Source organism: Myzus persicae, unplaced genomic scaffold (assembly GCF_001856785.1).
Source record: "Myzus persicae strain clone G006 unplaced genomic scaffold, MPER_G0061.0, whole genome shotgun sequence".
In the NCBI taxonomy this organism is placed as follows: domain Eukaryota; kingdom Metazoa; phylum Arthropoda; class Insecta; order Hemiptera; family Aphididae; genus Myzus; species Myzus persicae.
In genome coordinates this window covers 226,792-247,600 of record NW_019101002.1, presented here as the reverse complement: position 1 = coordinate 247,600, position 20,809 = coordinate 226,792, and the positions used below count along the sequence as shown (strand labels likewise).

The window sequence follows — 20,809 nt, the reverse complement described above, 5'->3', positions numbered from 1 at the left end:
TGATTACCGATTGGTATGATGTGTATCTAATAATTATATAACTATTATAACTCAGTAATGTTTTGTCTATAACAATAACAATTTAAGGACAGCATTTGAACATAATATCTATTGTATGTATCATTTATATTTTATGTATATCGGGAGATAGAAGTTTAGGACTATCATTATTCCAAAAGCTATTAACATTTTTGAAATTATTTTTTTGAAATTATTTTAAGTCCTTAAAAAACAACAGTTTTATTATTTGTTATCGTTTTTTATTTTTTCTATTTTTTTTAACGACAACAAGCATTCTTAACTCTTTATTCCACAGCAGAATACCTACTTTTTGGAGTACTTCGAATTTCGATACATAAAAATTGAATTTTTAACGAGTTGGTTATCAGTTATAAGCATTTAAAGTTTAGATAGGTACAGTAACCTCTCTAAATTTTGGTAAACTACTATCCATTTGCTTACACTTTAAAGTTTAAATACTTATAAGCATAACTTATTTACCTAAAATTTAATTGTTATACATTTTAACGCTTGGAATATTATTCTAATATTCTGCTTAGGAATATGAAATTCATAATGCATGTTGACATGTTGTCATAAAAAAAGAATAATAAACTTGAAAAATCGTAGATAACGATACAAAAAAACTGTTGTTTTATAACTATTTAAAATTATGTAAAAGAAATAAGTGACTGTCTTATGTTAAATGAAATATGGATCACCTGTATATATATATATACCTACAGAACCCCGTAATAAGGGACATATTTTGTCATGTGTCAAATTGTACACAATTCCAAGAATGACTAAGAACATTGTGTGAATTAACTTGCGCTATGTGATATATGACTAGAATAGTTTCAGATGTGAATCTCCATGTAGTTTGTACTATCACCTCTATACTAGTTCGAATTAGAATAAATTATGAAACACTTTAATTAATTAATATATTTTCAATCATAATAATTTTTCAATTCAGAGAGCACCTAAGTCATCCATTGAAAGAATATTGGCTAGTAACAAAGGTATCAAAATCAAATTATTTGGTATGACACTTTTAACTTTTGGATTGGTATTTTATCAATCTTTGAATCCAGAAAGTGTAGGACTCACGTTTATAAAGGCGTAGAACTTAGAGCATTGTAGCCTTGGTTTATAAACACCGATATACGCATGTTACAATGAACTAAAAATTATGTGATTCAAAAAGGTTATCCATAAATTCCGACGAACGATATTGAAGTACACCTGTTGACTTATCAACACCACACGTTTGCTGTTTTTTATGCGATAAAATATGAAATTCATCATAACGGAATATCTGCCAACGAAAATCAGGTTTTTCTAAAATGGTATAATTTTTTTTCAAAATATCAGTAAGTAGTATTGTCTAGTCGTTCGTACAATCGTCAATTAAAATATAAAATGAATACAAAAATCGGTGCCTAATTATTTTCTATTTCCCTTAATATTATATAATAATATGTGAAACGTGAATATTTTGATTTGTCCGGCTTTACATTAATAACACTTTTGCGTTATCGTTATGAAATTTTCCTGGCGCAGTTTGATGTAGGTAACTTATAGCTTTTTAATTTGTAGTCAACTCTGTTACAACTTATGTATACAATTTGGTAAACTAACACTTATTAGTTATTAATGTCTGTTGTTTGGTTTGTATACCTTGGACAATATTTTGCACCTTGAAAATAAATTGATAATAGTTTATCGCGGATCTTTGTACGTTGATAAATATATTAAATAACCGAAAATACTTTTACAGTGAAAATAAACTGGGAAATATATTTTAAAGGAGGAGATTATAATTTATAGACTGTTCAAAACAGTTGATCAACCACGCGCGATCACAATCACGATCGTGATGAGTATTCGTTTGGCGAAATTTAAGATTACTTACAATTTAGTCAAATATTACAAACAATTTTAAAACCACAAAGTTAAATCCTGTTTATTATTAAAAATACGGACGAGAACAAGAAAGTGAATCCAGTTAGTGCTTCAGGAGATCGACATTTAAAATTCCAGCAGTTTTCAAAAGCACTGAGAAAAACAGGATAAAAATTGAGGAAAAACAATCATTTTTATACAAAATTGGTTTTTGATAAAATCAATTTTGGTTTTTTTGTGGAACTCTAAAAACATACATACCGTAGTCACATGAAATTTTCACTGAATATTTATATTGCCATTTAATTTACAACATAAAATTTTCAAAATAGTTTGACTCATACTAAACTATTAATAGGTATGTGAAACTTTCGATTTTTAGTAGCTTTTTTTAAAGCTGGGCAAAAACTTTAATTGAGGGGTGGAAGTCCAAACTATTGCCAAAATACTGATTTTTTAGGAGAAGCGATTTTCTGTTTCTCCTTTTCTATAACTAATGTAATTTTACCGAAGATCAAAATGAAATATATAGTTGGAGCTATTTAAAAAAAATCATTTTTAAGTATTAAGTATAAACCCTATTATAGTCATTAAAAATTTGAAATCATCCAAAACGTACATTTTCCATTAATTTATTGGAAATAGTTCGCTTTGGAAAAACTATTAAAATGTATTTTCCTATACCTACTACAACACGGCAATAGTAAGTACACTTTGGCATAACATAAAAAAGCACGTTTTGGATTAAATTACGGAAATAGTTTGTTTTGGTACAGTTAATGATTGGTGCCTAATCTTTTAACATGGACACTAGTACGTTTTGGCGTAAAACTAGAAAAAGTACATTTTGATTTTCTAAATATCATTTTTATGTATGGAAAAGTTTCGTTTTGGATTAACCGGTAATTTTTAATAGCAGATTTAATCTGGAAATAGTACGTTTACTGTTAAGATCTATTCCGACGACGCCAATCGATTTATCGATGTTTTTTCCATAGTAATCGATGTGAAACTCGATTTTGTCAATTTTGCAAATTGTACGTTTTGGATTTTCACCCATCAATTAGCCTTGAACGTTCACTCCTCGTGAGTCTGACTGTAGACAAGAATTGTTAACTGATAACAACAGCATTACGAGCGGCGTATAACAATAGCTAAATCACTATTGTAATATATTATTTAGCCATGCGGCGTAAAAACATAAATTGGCGGCGATGTAGGCTGTCATGACGGAAAAAAATAGTGATGTAGCCTTTCTTCGCGACAATATACAATAATCTAAAATCTAAAATATATCTATATATCTTACCCTACTGCCGAGTGTACTCTATGGTACGAGTGTACGAGTGTACGAGTAATCAAAAAGCGCCCTCTATGTTGTTCACACACTCATTGCTTGACTAGTAGTATAAGGTCTTTGGAAAAAATCTAATCGTCCATTTGGACCCTAAGGTATCTATGGTAATAAATAATAAACCTAATTTGTCTTAGTTTATCTTTGTATATAAATAATAAATTAATTTCAATTGATGATTTAATTTTATATTACAAACATAATATTTGGCCGTGATTAACCTTCTTTTCATACCCTCTGTAGTCTGTAACGAAGTTTCACTTCATTCGCGCGTGGTATAGAAACACGAAGGGGTTTTTAAGCATTTAAATTTAAGTTTTGATCACATTTATTAAATCTAAAATGTAAAAATCATTTCGTATTTAAAATTTTTTTTAAATGTTAAAATAAAAAATATGTTTGAAATTTAAACCAAGTCCCACGTAAGTGTTTTATTTTTTAACCAAAAAAATCTAAAAAAATGTATAAATACAGTTTTTATAGTTATTTTAAGTTCAAATTCGGACGAAATTACATATTATAATTTATAACCAAGAATAACGATTTCAGTTATTTTCTTTTAATTTAAAAGTATTATTCGTAGGTACTTGAAACGTTTAGTGTATTATTAGGTATATAATAACAAATAATATTACACAATGACATTTTCAAATGCAATTTTTCCGACAACAATGAATTTAACCTACAACTGTAGTACGAAAGCCTAATAGTAAAATAGATTACAATAATATCATAAAATATACCTACTTAGTAAAATTAACAGACATTCTTCGCTAAAAACCGATTTTAGTATATAATGATTCATCACAGTGACTCTTTAGTCTTTAGACACCTAATGGCTAATGCACAAAAGAGCGTTACCCACAGTTACCTCATTTTTTAATTTATTAACCTTGTTAATTAATATGGTTTTTTAAATAAAGAATTATTTTTCTAAAAAAAATTTGAATATTTTGTTTTTGATTATGTGATGTTTATTTTCTTTAATAAACCATCATTTTATATACATATTTTTTGTTCAAAATTGCTAGTTCCGATGTTCACATCAGCCAGACGTCCCTCGATGGATAACTATTTTTTCTTGTCCTTTGATTTTTTTAAAGTTGTGTTTGAGGTAATAATTACTCGGATAATACATAAGTAAAATGTATTTGTATTTCCCTTGAGATTCGTGTTATCGAGTCTCGACTGTAGGTTTATCTACAAAATTGAATGGCTATACCTACTGACCCAACATAATCCGCCAAGTTGAATGTTGTTTCTACTCATATAATAGTGGGAGTCGTCCAAGCTTTTTATTTTTCCTCTGTAACCGTACCTACAAATATAGTGTCAATCACCCAAATCCGGTCGTCTTGAAAATGTCGATCAATATTGACGAACACCACATCATGTGCGATCGTTTTATCTATTCTGTTTGGCTTAGGAGGTCACTCGGCAGAGCCCAGCACAGCGATGGACGAGCTAAAGTCTGCCAGCCAGTTCGACGATCTGCCGCACAAATGGGTGGACGTGGTGGTCGACTACTTGCGGGGCTTCCGGAACGACACGACGGACTTCAACCGGCCACAGCTGCGGCCGTCCGTCCGGCACACTTATCCGGCGTTCGTGTGCGGCTACAGCGCGCTCATCATGGCCGGCGCCCTGTGCAACGCGTACGTGCTGGCCATCGTGGCCAGGAAGCGGCTGTACGCGGCCGACCCGGTTTACGTTTACGTGGCCAACCTGGCAGTCACGGGCATCGTCGAGTGCGTTTCCGTGCTGCCCATATCGCTCATGGTGTTGCTGGTCCAAAACTGGATATTTGGGCGGTTCCTGTGTTTTTTTCTGCCGATGCTCCAGGTAAAGATGTTAACAAAATATTTCTTTATATATTATGTAACTGTGAATGTCCGCAATCGGTGAGTGCTGACACAATCACCCAGTGAATGTTGAAAAATTAAAATGGTATAGACTATAGACATGTACTAGTGGATTTTGGCATTTACATTGGATTTTGGTTAATGTTGAGTGTTGAAATACTTAACACGGTTTTGGTTAATGTTGTACTAACATTCACCAATATCGTTAAATAAATGTCGACATTCGCTAGTAAATGTTTAAAAACAGTACAAATTTAATCAATTTGCCAACATTCACCAATGACTTTGGTGTATGACGATATTAACCGGTGACTGCCAGCACTCACCAATTGCGGACATTCGCAGTAACATATTTATAATTATACTGTACGAGTGTGTGTTCCTGAACTACACAAGTCTGTAGTCTTTAAGTCTGTAAACGACTGGATCGATTTGAATGCATTTTTTTGTATGCGTTTGGGTGACGTCCTTGATGGTTTAGATTCACAATTGGACCCGATAGGTCCGACCTGAGGAGTTGCTCAAACAGGGATTTTAAGATTTATGAAGGGGATATTTGTTTATATACGGTTGCTATTGGGTTGTAGGAGAAATATAAATATATTTAGTAGGAATTGGTATTTTTTTTTGTTTGTTGGTTGACTGCAGTGGTTCATCGGGCAGATCAGGTATAACTGTATAAGCATGTATACAATTGAATTTTCGCACATTGCCGACCGATGTGGCTGAGTTGCACTTATAGTCGCTCATCGGCGTGTCCGCTATAAAAATAAAAATAAAACATATTATTTATACAAAGTACTCATCCAACGGGGTCCTCAATCCACAGCAGGAAGGAATAATATACTGCTCGCATTAGCACCATCGACTATCGAGTCTCATATAGAGTTGGCATTCTTAACGGGCAACAAAGTGCACAGGATCAGCTATATATTATAATATCGTCCACCGAAATAATCGGGATAATCTGCGAGACGACGATCGGCGATTTCGCTGGTGTATTAATTATAATATTAAGTTATAATTTATAAGTCTAGGGCCCGGATTCCAATGCTAAAAAAAAATATCAAAAAATTCTCTGAAATCGAAATTGTACGGTCTTAACACTTTATTTTTCTGATCTAATGATGATACAAAAACTAAATAACATACTTAATCACACGAGCTGTCCAATTAGTTGTTATTTGTTTGAGTAAGACGCGATCACAGATCACATCCGATAATGGTTGGAGATAAATATAAAGGCGCTTTCATTTATAGAACGTTATTGACATTTAGTTTTAAAAACCTAAAAACAGTGAAAATAATATTTCTTGCAATAACTTGAATCCCCTAATTTACACTAAAAGCGTGTATAGTTTATAAGCATAATATAATATTAAGCTAAAAATTAATACAATTAAATGAAAATTAACTAAAAAATACAAAACAAAAGTTTTACCTTTGAAGTATCTGTTACACGAAACTAATTACCTAGGTACTTCAAATGTACTGTCTTTGAGCATCTACAAAATAATGCACTTTGCATTAAAATATGGGCAGTATTTATAACGTAGAGGTATGTATTATGTACAACGTATACACTTTGATCAGGGTGATTCATCGAACATTGCTCAAACAAATGGCCCATTATATAACCAAATCGAGGTTTTATTCTTGTTTCTATATTTTTTAAGTACCTACACTTAAACAGTTAAACCCCCTATTATCCTATATTAAAATATACTTTGATTTTTTATGCCATGGCGTTTAGGGAGGAACTATTTACTACCTACCTTTATGTGAAGTTATTATGATGGTTTGAAAATTATATAGTAAACAACATTAATTTACTACCACATTATTATTATTATTATTTGTAAATATTGTCCGATTGATTAGTATAATACGGTAGTACTTCTTAGTGATAAATATTACATCCATCGTATAACCATTGACTATTATATCCATTATAAACCTATTATTATTCTTAGTACATAATATATGATGAGAACTTAGAAACTTCATGTTCAAATGTCGATTTAGATACATCAACATTTCAAAACAAATAATTTTCTTAACAACTTATAGTAGGTAGGTAATAATGGCTGTTCCTAATCATTTGAAAAATATATTATTTACTCATTATCTACATATTGTTATCTTTATCAAGAAATATTCTTAATATTACACTTGAAGTACAATAAAAATTTAGACGTTATTTTGTATATTTATTCCTAAAACAGCGACCTTACCAAATAGTGTTCCTTAGTATTGTTTTTTTATTAACTCTAGTTTATTAGTTTAAACTGCAATAGTAATAATAGACTGATCGCTGATTCATATTCGATTTTTCATTAAGTGGTTAAAATACTATGTCAATGACTGAAATAGTTAATAGACGTTGAATAAAACCATCAACACTGCATCCCCCAAGGCTCTAACCTACTTTTGGTATAATTGTGAAAAAATAAACACCGGCTACCGGTACCCTTGTCAGTCAATTGCTCAACGAAGGCATATGGTTGAGAATTGTATGTACCTACTACCTACGTAACACGATGATTAATTATTAAAATCAGTAAATGTAGTTGGTGTCAACGAAGACATTGACGAATTGTCGATCTGTCTATTTCAATCCTGCAGCTAATGCTCCTTACTCTTGTAAAATAAACTGACAAAAGCATCAAAATTCCATTTCATCTAATTCAACAGCGAAACTAAATTATAAAACACAACTTTAATAACATTTTTACAGAAATATCATTTTTTAGGGCGCATTACTTGTTCAATGTTTGTCTGTTTACCAAATATAATTTGTCAAATATAAATGCCAAGACTAAAGACATATTAATATATTATATTTTATGAAAATGTGCTTAGGTATTCTAAATTTTAATATTTAAGAAAATTTATAATTTACATGGTTATTGGTTATTACACGAGTTATTGAGTTAATTCCTTCAGTTATACTGTTTTTCAAAAGTAAGTAGTGCTAGTGGTATTGTGAAAATTTGATTATTATCTATTTGAAAAAATTTTTAAAATGAATAATTTAAAACAATAATGATATTTTAAGACAACTTTGAAGTACTTTTGAGATAATTTAATTTTCTGTAAATTAAATATTAGACGCAACAAATAAACGTTATGTGTGGACTTGAATATAACTAATTATGTCTATTGTAATGAGAGTTGAATGGTAATTTGTATATTTTATGAATATTTACATTCAAAATGTAAAACTAAAAGATAAAATTAAAATATATTTTTTCCCATGAGAAATTTATTAATTTAATGACATTGTATATTCGTTCATAAATTTCTAATTTTTAAATGGTATAAATTATTTTTATTTGATTAAGGTAAGTTTATTATTATTATAAAATTATATTAACCAGACAGTTTTTGGATATTTTTTAAAGTAACCATGTTTTTATTTTAAAAACTAAGGATTAGTGGTCTTTAATTTAAATTGTAATTGTTATTATATTTGTTATTATACAATATTGTGGTTAATATATAATTATACTACCCACCTACATTTTTTTTTATAAAATATTTATAATTTGTCAAAAACTGATATATTTATAAGTAAATATTATCTATATATAAGGTAAAGTGATTTATTAAAGTTAATCATTTTTGCAGCCAGATGTTTATGGTCAACTTAAAAAATAAATTCTGTTAAATCATCTAGAATAACTAACCTGGCATAAATTAAAGGTTATTATTTGAGTAAACTTATCCTAAATAATATTTATTTGAATGTTTAAACTGAATTGAATTTTAGTTTGGCAAAAGCAATATTTAGCACACGACTTTTAAATTTAATTTATAAAATAAATAATATAACGTACTTTGGTATTATACACTATTTTTGGACACTGTTAAAATAAGCAATACAGATACAGTGTATAGTGTAATAAGATAAATTTAGGTTACGCATGAAAAATTTTAACTATTTTGAACATTGCCTTTTTTTCTAAGTTTTCTAATGACCTATATTCAAATTGTTCACAAACATTATTATTAATTTCTGATAGTTCATTATATTGTACTTAATACCTATATTTGCTCAAAATAGATATATTAAAGCATCTAAATGTGCATGCACGTATATAGGCGTACTACGTATTATGAGACGCCTATTTGCTCACACATTTTAAAAATAACACTATCGCACTTATTGCACGTTCATTAAAAAAAATTTAATTGAAAATACCATTTGTGAAAAAATCGTACATAAAAAATAATTAAAATAATAATATTTTTAACAACCGATAGGTAACATAATAAATTATCGTATTACTTGGACATGCGTGTATACACTATTTTTGGAAATTTTAATGCTCTTTGCAATATCAATAACTTTTGAATAGGCTTCATCACAAAGTAAAGCATGGACCCGACCTGACCTAACTTAGTAACCTGATACAGTATAATATCAGACACATTGATTGGTGCTTTATGATCCCATCAAAATGCGCATATTATTATTGTCACTGACGGATAAATTATTAACGAACCGACGAAATAATGCACAAAATAATTTATTATTTATCTATTATAGATACCTACTAAAAACTGTCACGAGGGTAGTTACTCTATGATTGTATCGAGAGTTTCTTCTAATTTTCTTATAACATATCCTTATGGACATAATCAATAATATGAAAAATTAATTAATTAAATTGAATTATAATTTATAAACTAAAATATCTATTCCTTAAAGGAACCGCTCTATAATAATGGTGACTGTGTATCCTATTTCGACGTGCTGCATGCTGTCGGATAGGAGGTGATAAGGACTGGTTTTGAAATCCTATATAGAACACAGATATCATATAGGTAATAGATATGTTTGTAAGTTTGTAACCACTAACCACATACAACACATTATGCACTCGAACGGTGATTATAAAAATGGCAGGTTATAGATTGAGATTTGAGGTCGAAATTCGTCGAACCTTCGGACGTGGAAAAATTAAATAAATACGCGATCGAGAATCGGATGGTAAAGACGGACAAGAAAAAAACTGCCACGAACGTTTCTTAAGATTTGCTTTCTAAAAATATCGAGTTAAATACTTAAATAGCGAGTTCGCCGTAAACAATACTACTCGGCATACTCACTGGATTTCGCCGATATGAATTTCGGTGGCAAGTTTACGAAAACGTTCATCCTTGAATTTTATAGTGAGGTTTGATAAACTCGGAATAAGGTCGGCTTATGCGAGATCTTCCATATACCAGATATTCTCAATCATTTGTAAGTGACAACCTTAGAAATTAAATATTTTTCCGAAATGTAAAAATATTTTTTCTTATTTGAATGCATAGTTATTATTATGTGCTAATTACCTCCAGGTTTTATTGTTATTATTGATGATGCATATTGCATAAATATTTATTATAGAATAGGAAAAATATGAGCATGCTATTACAAGTTCAATAGGTATATAATTAGATGATAAAATACATTGAACAAACGAGATTATGGTTACGGATATTTCTATAGGTACAAAAAGCAAGGGAATTAAATAAGATAATGTCCATCAGACCATGCAAAGAGGACAGAAACCGCAATAAATATAATGCGTATGGGACACACGTCGCTACACACCAGTACTTGGTGAAGAAAGAAGACCCACTCATATGCATCAGTTGCGGTACGCTCCTATCAATCAAACACATTGTATCCGAGTCCCATTCATTTGAAATGGACAAAAGTGAAGCTGGGGTATCAAATATTATGTCGGAAGACCTCCACCCAGATAACATAAGCCACATGATAACTCTTTTAATTAAGACCAATCTTATCAATAATTTATGATCTGTAATTTGTTTGTGTAAATACTGTATCTTAAGACATGGTTAACCTTAAAAATCCTTGTATGCCAATGGTAATAGACACCGAGGCATGTTTATTTAATAATAATAAAAAAAAAATACTATTTGTGGATGAGAAATTTAATATCGGAGATAACGACTGTTATGGGAATTTTGTTGTGAGTCTGTTTATATTTTATAATTACGGTTAGCAGAAGGATTAATGGGCTTAATAATGTTTTGAGTTCCTTCAAAATTGTTGAAGTTGCATCTGGAGTACTGGATGTTGGTTGAGCAGCTGTTATGCTGGAGTATGATTGACCGGACGAGAGTGACTTGGATACACGTGGGGGGACGTGTTGTGTTTGGATAATTACCTTTTTTGGTTTGTGTGTGGATTCAGTTAGTTTTTTGTAAATGATAAAATCTTTGTTTGATGCTGTATGTGCTCCAGAGTATAACGCACATTTAGTCGGGAGGCTGCTATCTTTGGTGCATTTATCAGTTCGCTGATATTACTTTGTTGCATTTAACGCACTGAGGCTATAGTAGTAACGCATATGGCCATAAGCTCGACAAGTGTGGCATTGGGGAGGGCTATTTCGTTTTGCATGTGGTTTTTTGAATCACAATTCACCACTGAAAAGTGAAGCACTGTATTAATCTTGAAGATTTCATTGTTGTTCTTTTAAAGAGCCAGTTATATGTGGAACAGTAGTAAAAGGCTATGGTTCATTTTGATATTAGCTAAGCGCGTAGCCAAGCTCAAAAGCCGTTTGAAATATCAGTATGATTGTAGAGTGATGAAGATTTCTGATTATAACTTTGTACTGGCGTTTGCGGTGCGGTCGGGAGGAGTGAAATTTTTTGCATCGATTTCGCTTAAGTAATCAATTATTATATTGTTGGTTATGCGGTTTTTTGGTCAGACTATAAGAAATTATTGTGTGTGTGTGGATTTAAATGAAATTTAATCAACGAATATTGTGTTTGTAACCGTGTGTGCTTGTGACGTGTGTGTGTCGGGCGAGCGATCGGGCGAGCGGTCGGCGACAAATATACATAATATGCACATAATTAATATATAGTGATGCATGCGAACTCAGATAATTTGCGGTGCCTTAATGTTGCGGATGCAGTAATTAATACTGAATAGTCAACATTTAAACAAGTAACTTTTTTTTTTTTTTGAAGAGTGTGATTTAGATTATTTAAATTAAAGTAAAATAATTTTGAGTTGCATAAATATCATAAAATGTATTATTCTTAGGTATATTTAAATATTTAAAATAATAAACATGATTAAGAAATAGAATAAATAAAAAAAACGTATTGGTAAAAATAAAGAAAACTTATTTCATATTATTTAAAGGTAGGTATTTAAAATTTTTTTCTTCATTTGAAACGTTTACTTTTAAACTCTTTGTAATCTTAATAACTGATTAAATCACACAACTCTTCATCTGAAATAAAAGTAAACAACATACTTTTATAAACAGATAACAGATACTTACAAAATTATTATCTACATATTTATATTATAATCACGGTTTTCTAAATAATTTATATTCAAATTTTTTTTCGTTTTATCGTGGTTTCCTCTTCGACCTTCGTAAATAGAATCCGTATCACTCATCGATATAGAACAGCTGTTCGATAACTATTCATCATATTGTGCATTTATATGCATATGATTCACTGTAACATGTTCTACATGCAACTGAACAATTAAACATTATTAATTGCAATCAGCTACAGGCCAATCCACAATTTTTCGACTCAAGGAAAAAATATTTTCCAAAAAACTTTTTGGCCCTGGTTCATAGATTGGCAAGTACCTATATGGGTTGTAATCCGTATTTTGGTAGTTTCCATCCCCAATCCTCTGCATTGATTTCACGTCCGTACCATGTCTGCACCTGATGTTCGGAATAAATGTTTTAAAGCTTCCTGTGCAAGAGGCAATCCTGCAAAATTAAATTTTGTTTCGGATGCATTTCGTATACAGGAATGGTAAAAATAGTTGTTAATAGAATTCTCTTGTTCATGTGTACAATAAAGTTTATGTACATAAAACATAATTTTCGCCTGATTTTAAAATGTCATTTGGAAATGAATGTGGAATATTAAATAGGTCTACGACATTTTGAAGTTTCGGATATTTATTTATTTATTTATATTAAATACTGGATGAGCTCAATTACATTGTATTGTATTAAATAATATCTAATTAACAAGAAAATTACGAAAATTTAAGAATGAACAGAATTCATTACACTAAGTAATAAGAAATTGTGGGTCCTCGTTATCCAGTTTCATGATACGGACAATAGGACGAACGAGATCGGATATTATTTAATTGTTTAAAATATTCAAGTTTCCTGACATTAAAAAACGTCATACTGTATCAAAACCACTAATAACATGTAAAAATGTGTGGGTTCTATGTAATTGTATATAAGACAGATTATTTGTTTTCCGTATTCCTTCATCGGAATTCATTTAAATAGGGTATGAAATAATTCGTTCTTAAAAAAATGTTTTATGTATTTTTTTGGAATAATAATAGTGGATTTACATGGGTATAAATGCGTCTCTTATTTTAGTAGAAGCACCATATTGTACGACGAGTGGATCGATTTTATGTCCGGCCTTATTGGTTAATTTATCATTGAACATTGATTAGTATAATTTATCAAAAATTAAGCACTTTGGTAAATACTTCTTTTGAATCAATATAAACAATTAGATTAAATTTGAATGTGGTATGAAATCTGTGTGGCTGTATTAATGTTTTTTTTTATACATACAGGTGCATAAAATATTTAATTAAGTAAAGTAATGAAAATAATGAAAATATGTGAAGAAGCAATGTCATTTTATAGTGTATCATGGACGTGTAATTTTCTTTCATAGAAATATGTTTTTACAGGAGTTAACCCAGTAAATTTTAAATGTTTTGATGCATAAGTGCATATTTTTAAATGAGTTCGATGATTTTTTAGTGCATAAAAGTCCATGCTCTAGTTCTAAGTATTTAAAGTAGTGGACTATAATTTTGAAATGTGACTGCTTACTTATCCACACTGCTATAATTTAAGTTTTAAAAACATATAACTTATAAGTCCAAAAGTTCATAAATCCTATATTCGATTATGTATCGAGATACTCAAAAAAATATTCAGCTTCGGAATATGAAATTAAAATTGTATGTTGTTATCAAAAAAGTAAAAAAACTTAAAAATGTTGAGGGTAAAAATATTAAAAAATAATAATATATTTTTTTTATTGTTGTTTTGACAAGAAACTATGAAAAAAATTTGTTTTTCAAAATTTTTTATATTTTTTGAAATAAAGAGTATTTATATTGAATAAAAACTTTCTTATAAAAAATTTGACGAAATTTAATTTTTATAAAAATAATTTTTTTGTGAAATCAATATTTTTGAAGATATTATTGAAAAACCATAAATTATCAGGGAAAATCCAATAGAGCGATTTTTCTTGGTTAATTAGTGTCGCCCCCAGACGAAACCTTCTACCAAGTTAATAAACTTTAGTATTTATTGCAAGAAATGTTTGAGGCTTTTTATTGACTGGATTAGTTATGTAGTATGACGAATTGTTGGCGAAACGAATCTCAGGCCAGACGAAAGCGCCACAGAGTTTCTGAGCATTACGTGCCGGGTGGCTCGTCAAAGAAGGATGCACACCAGTTACCTATATTATTCACGATATTGATTAAGTATAAATAATTAATATGTGTATTAAATCAATATTCACAACTGCATATGCTACTAAAACGATTATTTAAAAGTTATTGTATGTACCTATATGTATTAGTATAGGTTTGAAAAATGTAAGTCAAACCTTAGTAAATTCCCATGATTCCTGTTTCACCCAGATATATAAAAAATATTCAAAGGTTAATATTAAACTATACATCATTAACTATTATGCATATTATATATGAATTATTATTTGTTACAAAATTAATTTGAAAAGTAACAACACAATACAAATTATTATTTTTTTACTGAAAATGATTTACTAAGTCGTCGCTGAAAGTACAAACTATTGTTTTTTAAATCTCCACACTTCATGCTTTTTACAAACCAATAACTAATAATTTCATCAGATCTATACATAGGTATACTTTTTTCATAATGTTCTGTGCTTTTGTTTTTTTTGGGGGATTTTTAACGGCATTAATGTTGATATGCGTACGTTTCAGACTCGGTGTCATAACATATAATATTTTACCAACTTATTATTATTAACGGAGAATCAGAATAAAAGTTTTTATTAAAATATGAGTGGAACGATTCACATGCATTCGTCGTTAGTTGAACTCTCTGTGAATTGCATGCCCATAATGTAGGATTAGAAGAATTAAAAACACTTTTCTCTGATATATAGTTGTCTACTAAATAACCACAATATTTAATTAATCTTTCGTCAATTAGACATTCGGCCATTAAATTAAATCTTCAGTGAAACAATTGGATACTATTGAACGGGTTTTAAAAATTAATAAGCCAAACCAATGTTGAATCTACTTACAAATACTTGAATTATTTTTGTTTTCAGTAGATAGACCAAATCGTTTAATGTTCCTATATCAAGTCTGTGTAGGGTGAAAAGGTCAACCAATTATTTGCTTCAAAGCCCAAACTTCATTGACTTCTAAACTTATTGTTTTTTCAATTAATAGTTTAAAGTTGTATTGAAAAAACTAAGCCTAATTGTTTGCATTTGTGTATTATTGAATAAAACGCCTACACATATGTTTTGTTCGATCGTAAAATATATATTTATGGTAAATGACCATTTTTAAAACCATGTTAATAAAACATTTGCTCAAAAATCTAGCTCAAAATTGAAATGTGCTATTCATATAAATCGTTGCTACATAAAAATGTAATATAAGTTGTATAACTGTATAAGCAAAAATTAATACATTTTTAATGATATAAATGGTTCGTTACTTGTAGTCAAAGTAGTTTCTGGTGTATCTAGAGCCAGCTTCAGCTAGGTATTTGGGAATTCGGGATGGAGGGAGATCTTTACGCCAGTGGGTACTTATATAAACTGATTTATTAATTACATTAAAATAATCTTAAGTTAAACCATCAATAAGTCGAGTGTTTTCTGATGACTCTTTAAAATTTTTTTTTTGTCTGTTCCTATGTAAAGATTTTCCAAAGCTTCCGTTTACGTAAAACACTTACTATTTCATGATTTATTTCTGTATTACTATAAACCTACCTACACGATTTATGGTTATGTCGAGATCTGGTCAGCGTTTAAAATGTTTTCTTCGTTCAACACTTTAGAATTAGACCTGTATAGGCTGTATAAAGTAGTCTGCAAGCACGTACGTTTCAAACATTACCAACGAATTTCATCTATACTTGCATTTTTTTTAAGTAAAATTGTTTTTATGTTGATAAAAACTTACCATATTTGTATCCCGTTTACCTTTTATAAACAAAGCCATCATTGAATATTGATTATTAACAAAATATGTTGTACTATTTATACAGTTATACGTCAATTACTGAACTGTTACAGTAGTGTGGTTACTTGTTATTGGCAACTCCTTCATATATTAATAGGTTATAGTATCATAATTTGATAGAGAGCGAGATAAATAAATAGTACTTGTCTATCGGTAAATGTTGTCTCATGAGTCCTTAATAAATAATATCTACGACCATATAAACTTAGTTTACTCGTAAGTTTCTGTTAGACGATAAATATTGTATTTCACCTCGTTCAAGTATCTACTTAATACTTTTGTGGATATTTATTGTAATATTTTTCCAAAAAAAAATAAAATTTTGAAAATCCAATGAAAAACGTGGAAAGAACAGCGCATTGACGGCACTTTCTATTTTTGGAAACTTAATTTCAGAAAAATGACATAAAATTTAATATAGGTACCCCATAAGGTAAAGTACCCAGTAATACCATCATAAATTCTATAAGGACCTAAGGTAGATAAAAGGTTATTGGTTCACAAATATACGCATAAGAAGGGTCTACATCATATGCGTGTATTAGCACTGTAGCCCATTTGCGCCCCAAAATAAAAACCTAAGACCCTGATTTATATCTCAAATGCACCCATTCGGTATGTGATGTTGTCACCAGTATGTGTTTAAGAAAAATTCGATTAAAGTTCATCATTTTCGAAATAATAAAGGTCTTATGTTCCAATCTTTCAACGCGATTTCTTATTATTTTTAATGAAATCTATGATAGTAATTAGTACAATTCATTATAAGATACATTTTTATATAAAATCAAAATTAATAATAAATACTACACATAATATCAATCTACAAAATAATTGACTATTATTAGCTTACATACATTTTTTTTTAAACAAAACGCCAACTAATACCTCTGAAAACAAGATTCTTATTGCTAGATTCACGTTATTATGTTTAAAACAGGTAACCAACAACTTTATTTCACTTGTATTATACTTATATTAAATTGCATTATTATTAAAAGTTTTCACTACTCATAATTGCAACATGACACAGATATTACAAATGATAAATTAATCATGAAATTATGTTTATCGATTGGGATTTCACAATTTTGATAAGCACGAGCAACGATAAACTACCTATTATTTTACGTTTTATAGTTATAACGCTGAATGATCTTTACTTCTTTTAAATTGGAAACATATAATATATTGGCTGGTACCGAATTGGTTCCCGAGCTCCAGCCCCCCATGCCGAATTGGTACCCTTTTGAAAAAGGTATTTTATTAAGGTAAGGCTTAGGACGGTCAATTTTAAAGTTGAAAATTTGTGGTAATGTGTGTTAAAAAAATAAAATAAAATATATAAAATGTAATATCGTTAATTTGCGAATTTGAAGCAAACTTTCTGCAAATATTAAATTTGTGTAAGTTTCTCATCAATGTACTCAGTCATACCATAGTACAGTTTTTCAAGTATTGGTTATTTCTTTCCTGTTTGCTGGTAAGTTTCCTAGCATTATTACTTGGGAATTTAATGTAACGCCAATACAACAAGTTATTGCCATTTTATTGTGTAATACTATGAATTGTAGGTACATTTATATTTTGTACCCATTAAACATACATATGATTTCCTATTGCAAAGAATGAAAATCGTAACTATTTGACCAGAACACAAGCTGAAACCAAATTGGTCAAATGGGAACCAATTGGGTCACTCCTAATATATGGGCTATGATTTGAGGCGCAAATCGGCTATATTAAATCTGTTGATTTGCAAATGGATTGCGCTACGCCTGATATCTGATAAATACCATCTGAAAATTGAAATTTAAAAATAATTATTGAATATCTTGTTTTTGTGACTGAAAATTATAATAACCATACGTATCATCTTATATCATCATAAATAAAGTATACATACACTAAAATAGAAACGAGACTAGTGCTATGCTGTTTGCCTCAGTAATATTTATTCTCAAATGGTCTTAAAGTAAATTCGAATAGAATATGACTTTTTTTTTTTTTTCTATGGTATCGAGGACCGGTACCATAGAAAAAAAAAAAANAAAAAAAAAAAAAAAAAAAGTCATATTCTATTCGAATTTACTTTAAGACCATTTGAGAATATGACTTATAACTACTCTATTTACTATAATTCAAGTGGTAACGTTGTGGTGGCCAGTCACCACGACTTTTGTCCTGTTGAAGCGATTTCATGCCATCGTCACGAACGCATCCCTGATAGACACCGGTCTGCCTGACCACCGACGATTTCCGCTGTCGGAAAACCTTGTCAACCGCAAGTCGTACCGGCACCTAACCACGCTGGTATAATGCGACAATACCTCAAACTATTTACTTTAGCTGACCGTCGTTAATCTCGTAGAATTTCCTTCCTCACATCTCTTGTGCTGTTGATGATTCCTCTCTTCTTTCACTTGTTAATTTTAAAGTGCTTTCACGTCTTATTTGCTATGAAACTCGTTTCAATATTCCCCCCTGTCAACCAATTTTATGTCTAATGAACCAATTAATGGAACTAGCAAACTAGAACCTCTATTCCTTAATATATGAATCCCTCGGGGAATTATAATCTCCTACACAAGAGTAACAGGTAAAAAATGACGTATGTTAATTCCTACATAAATATACTGCAATGAAATAAATAAGTATATAATTTCAGTGCGTACATTGTAGAAAAAAATGTTGTATCTACTATATTTTATAATTATATTTCATATTCATACATTTTATAATTTAATATACCTAATATAACTCCATATTTTATATAATATTATGCATTATCATCTGTTAAACTATTAAAAAAATGTTATCAAAAAGTTAGACAACTTTGTCAAGAAAACTAAATATAAAAAAAAAATGACATTATAAGTTATAAATATGATAATAAATAAATACATTTTCATAAATTTTAATATAATATTTCATAATTGTGAAAAAAATTGTATATTTTATATGGTTTGTAGGTTTGTATACATTTTAATAATTGTTACAAAAAAGTATACTATATTTCATATAATATTAATCTGTGAAGTATAATTATAAACTATAATAATTTTTTCTGTCATGTCCCATATAGGAACTTACATAGGTACTCACATTTTTTTACCATGTAGGAACTAACATATTATGTGTTTTTTTACTTGTAAGGTCTCGTGTTGGAACTTACATTTGTCCAATCTCTGTAGCTCATATGTTATGTTGTTTTAGTATTATTGTATTGTTATTCTGTATAATAGTATGTTATATTATATGCACCTTATTTACTTAGGTGAAAGCTCGTTTTGTATAAAAAAAATAAATCACAATATTGTAGTCACGTCGGCAGTGTTACCAGACATCAATTTTTCGAGGGGCAATGTTTTGTGCCAATAGAGTCATTATTATTATTTTCACAATATTTACAATAAGACGTGTGGTATGTGAGTCTAATATGGAAATATTTTCTTCACACAAGTCCCATAGGATTATTGGCTCACTTGACAATACACTTCCGTACGCACAGGTGCGTATCAGAATATGGTATAACAGTTTCGAGATCCACAAAATGACACTTAAGTGGATAATAATGTCAACTGACAAAACTCAGGCTTGGTGAATTTCGATTTTGAAATTTAATTTTGATTCATTAACAAGATTTCAATGTATTTCAGGAGTGAACTTTAATGTTTGTTGTTTTAAATAAAATATAAATTAATTTTTATTTATAAATTGTTTACAAATAAACATATTGTGAACAGTTAAATACGGTTCAATAAAAACTAAAAACTTAAGTGAATCTAACTCCATTTTCAAAGTTAAGATCCGTTCAATCTGAGTCCTACATTCTTAGATCTAATCTAACCTAACTTATTACAGTCATGCGATATTGTATAATATAATAATAAGAGGGTTAAAAATATTGACTGTGATCTAATATTTTCATTGAAATTGTACTGATCCGCAGCTCACAGACACTAATTTACAACAATAATTTACTTGTCACGCAGAAGTCACCTAAATATACTGTCATATAAATTCACCTTTATTTTCTAATTTGAAATAATTATCTCCTAAAGTACCTATTAATTAAAAATATCATAATTTCGTATTATTAAGCATATTATAATACTGTAAAAATGTTTAACTACTACTTGGTCATTTTATACTCATATAATATCGTATAATTGTTTAATGTATTTATTATAGATTAAAGATCGCATAATATACTAGATTTTAAGTAGCATCATGTCTATTGCGTATTATATTGTGACTAGCACTGGTATAATAAGGGGTGGTCGCGAATTTGGTGAGGTGAAATAAAAATCACACCAAAACAGGAAGTTCTTGTCTTTAGACAAACAGTGT

General features: G+C 29.5%; 1 protein-coding gene across 3 annotated transcripts in view; it reads left to right on the top strand.

Moving 5' to 3' along the window:
* Window positions 1–20,809, top strand: part of LOC111027220 (prolactin-releasing peptide receptor) — a 128,738-nt gene that overhangs the window by 6,196 nt on the left and 101,733 nt on the right. For all 3 annotated transcript variants that reach the window (XM_022305492.1, XM_022305491.1, XM_022305489.1), the window contains exon 2: window positions 4,689–5,104. In XM_022305492.1, the coding sequence (XP_022161184.1) occupies window positions 4,718–5,104 (387 nt within the window). In that variant the 5' untranslated portion in view covers window positions 4,689–4,717. The remainder of the gene's footprint in view (window positions 1–4,688; window positions 5,105–20,809) is intronic.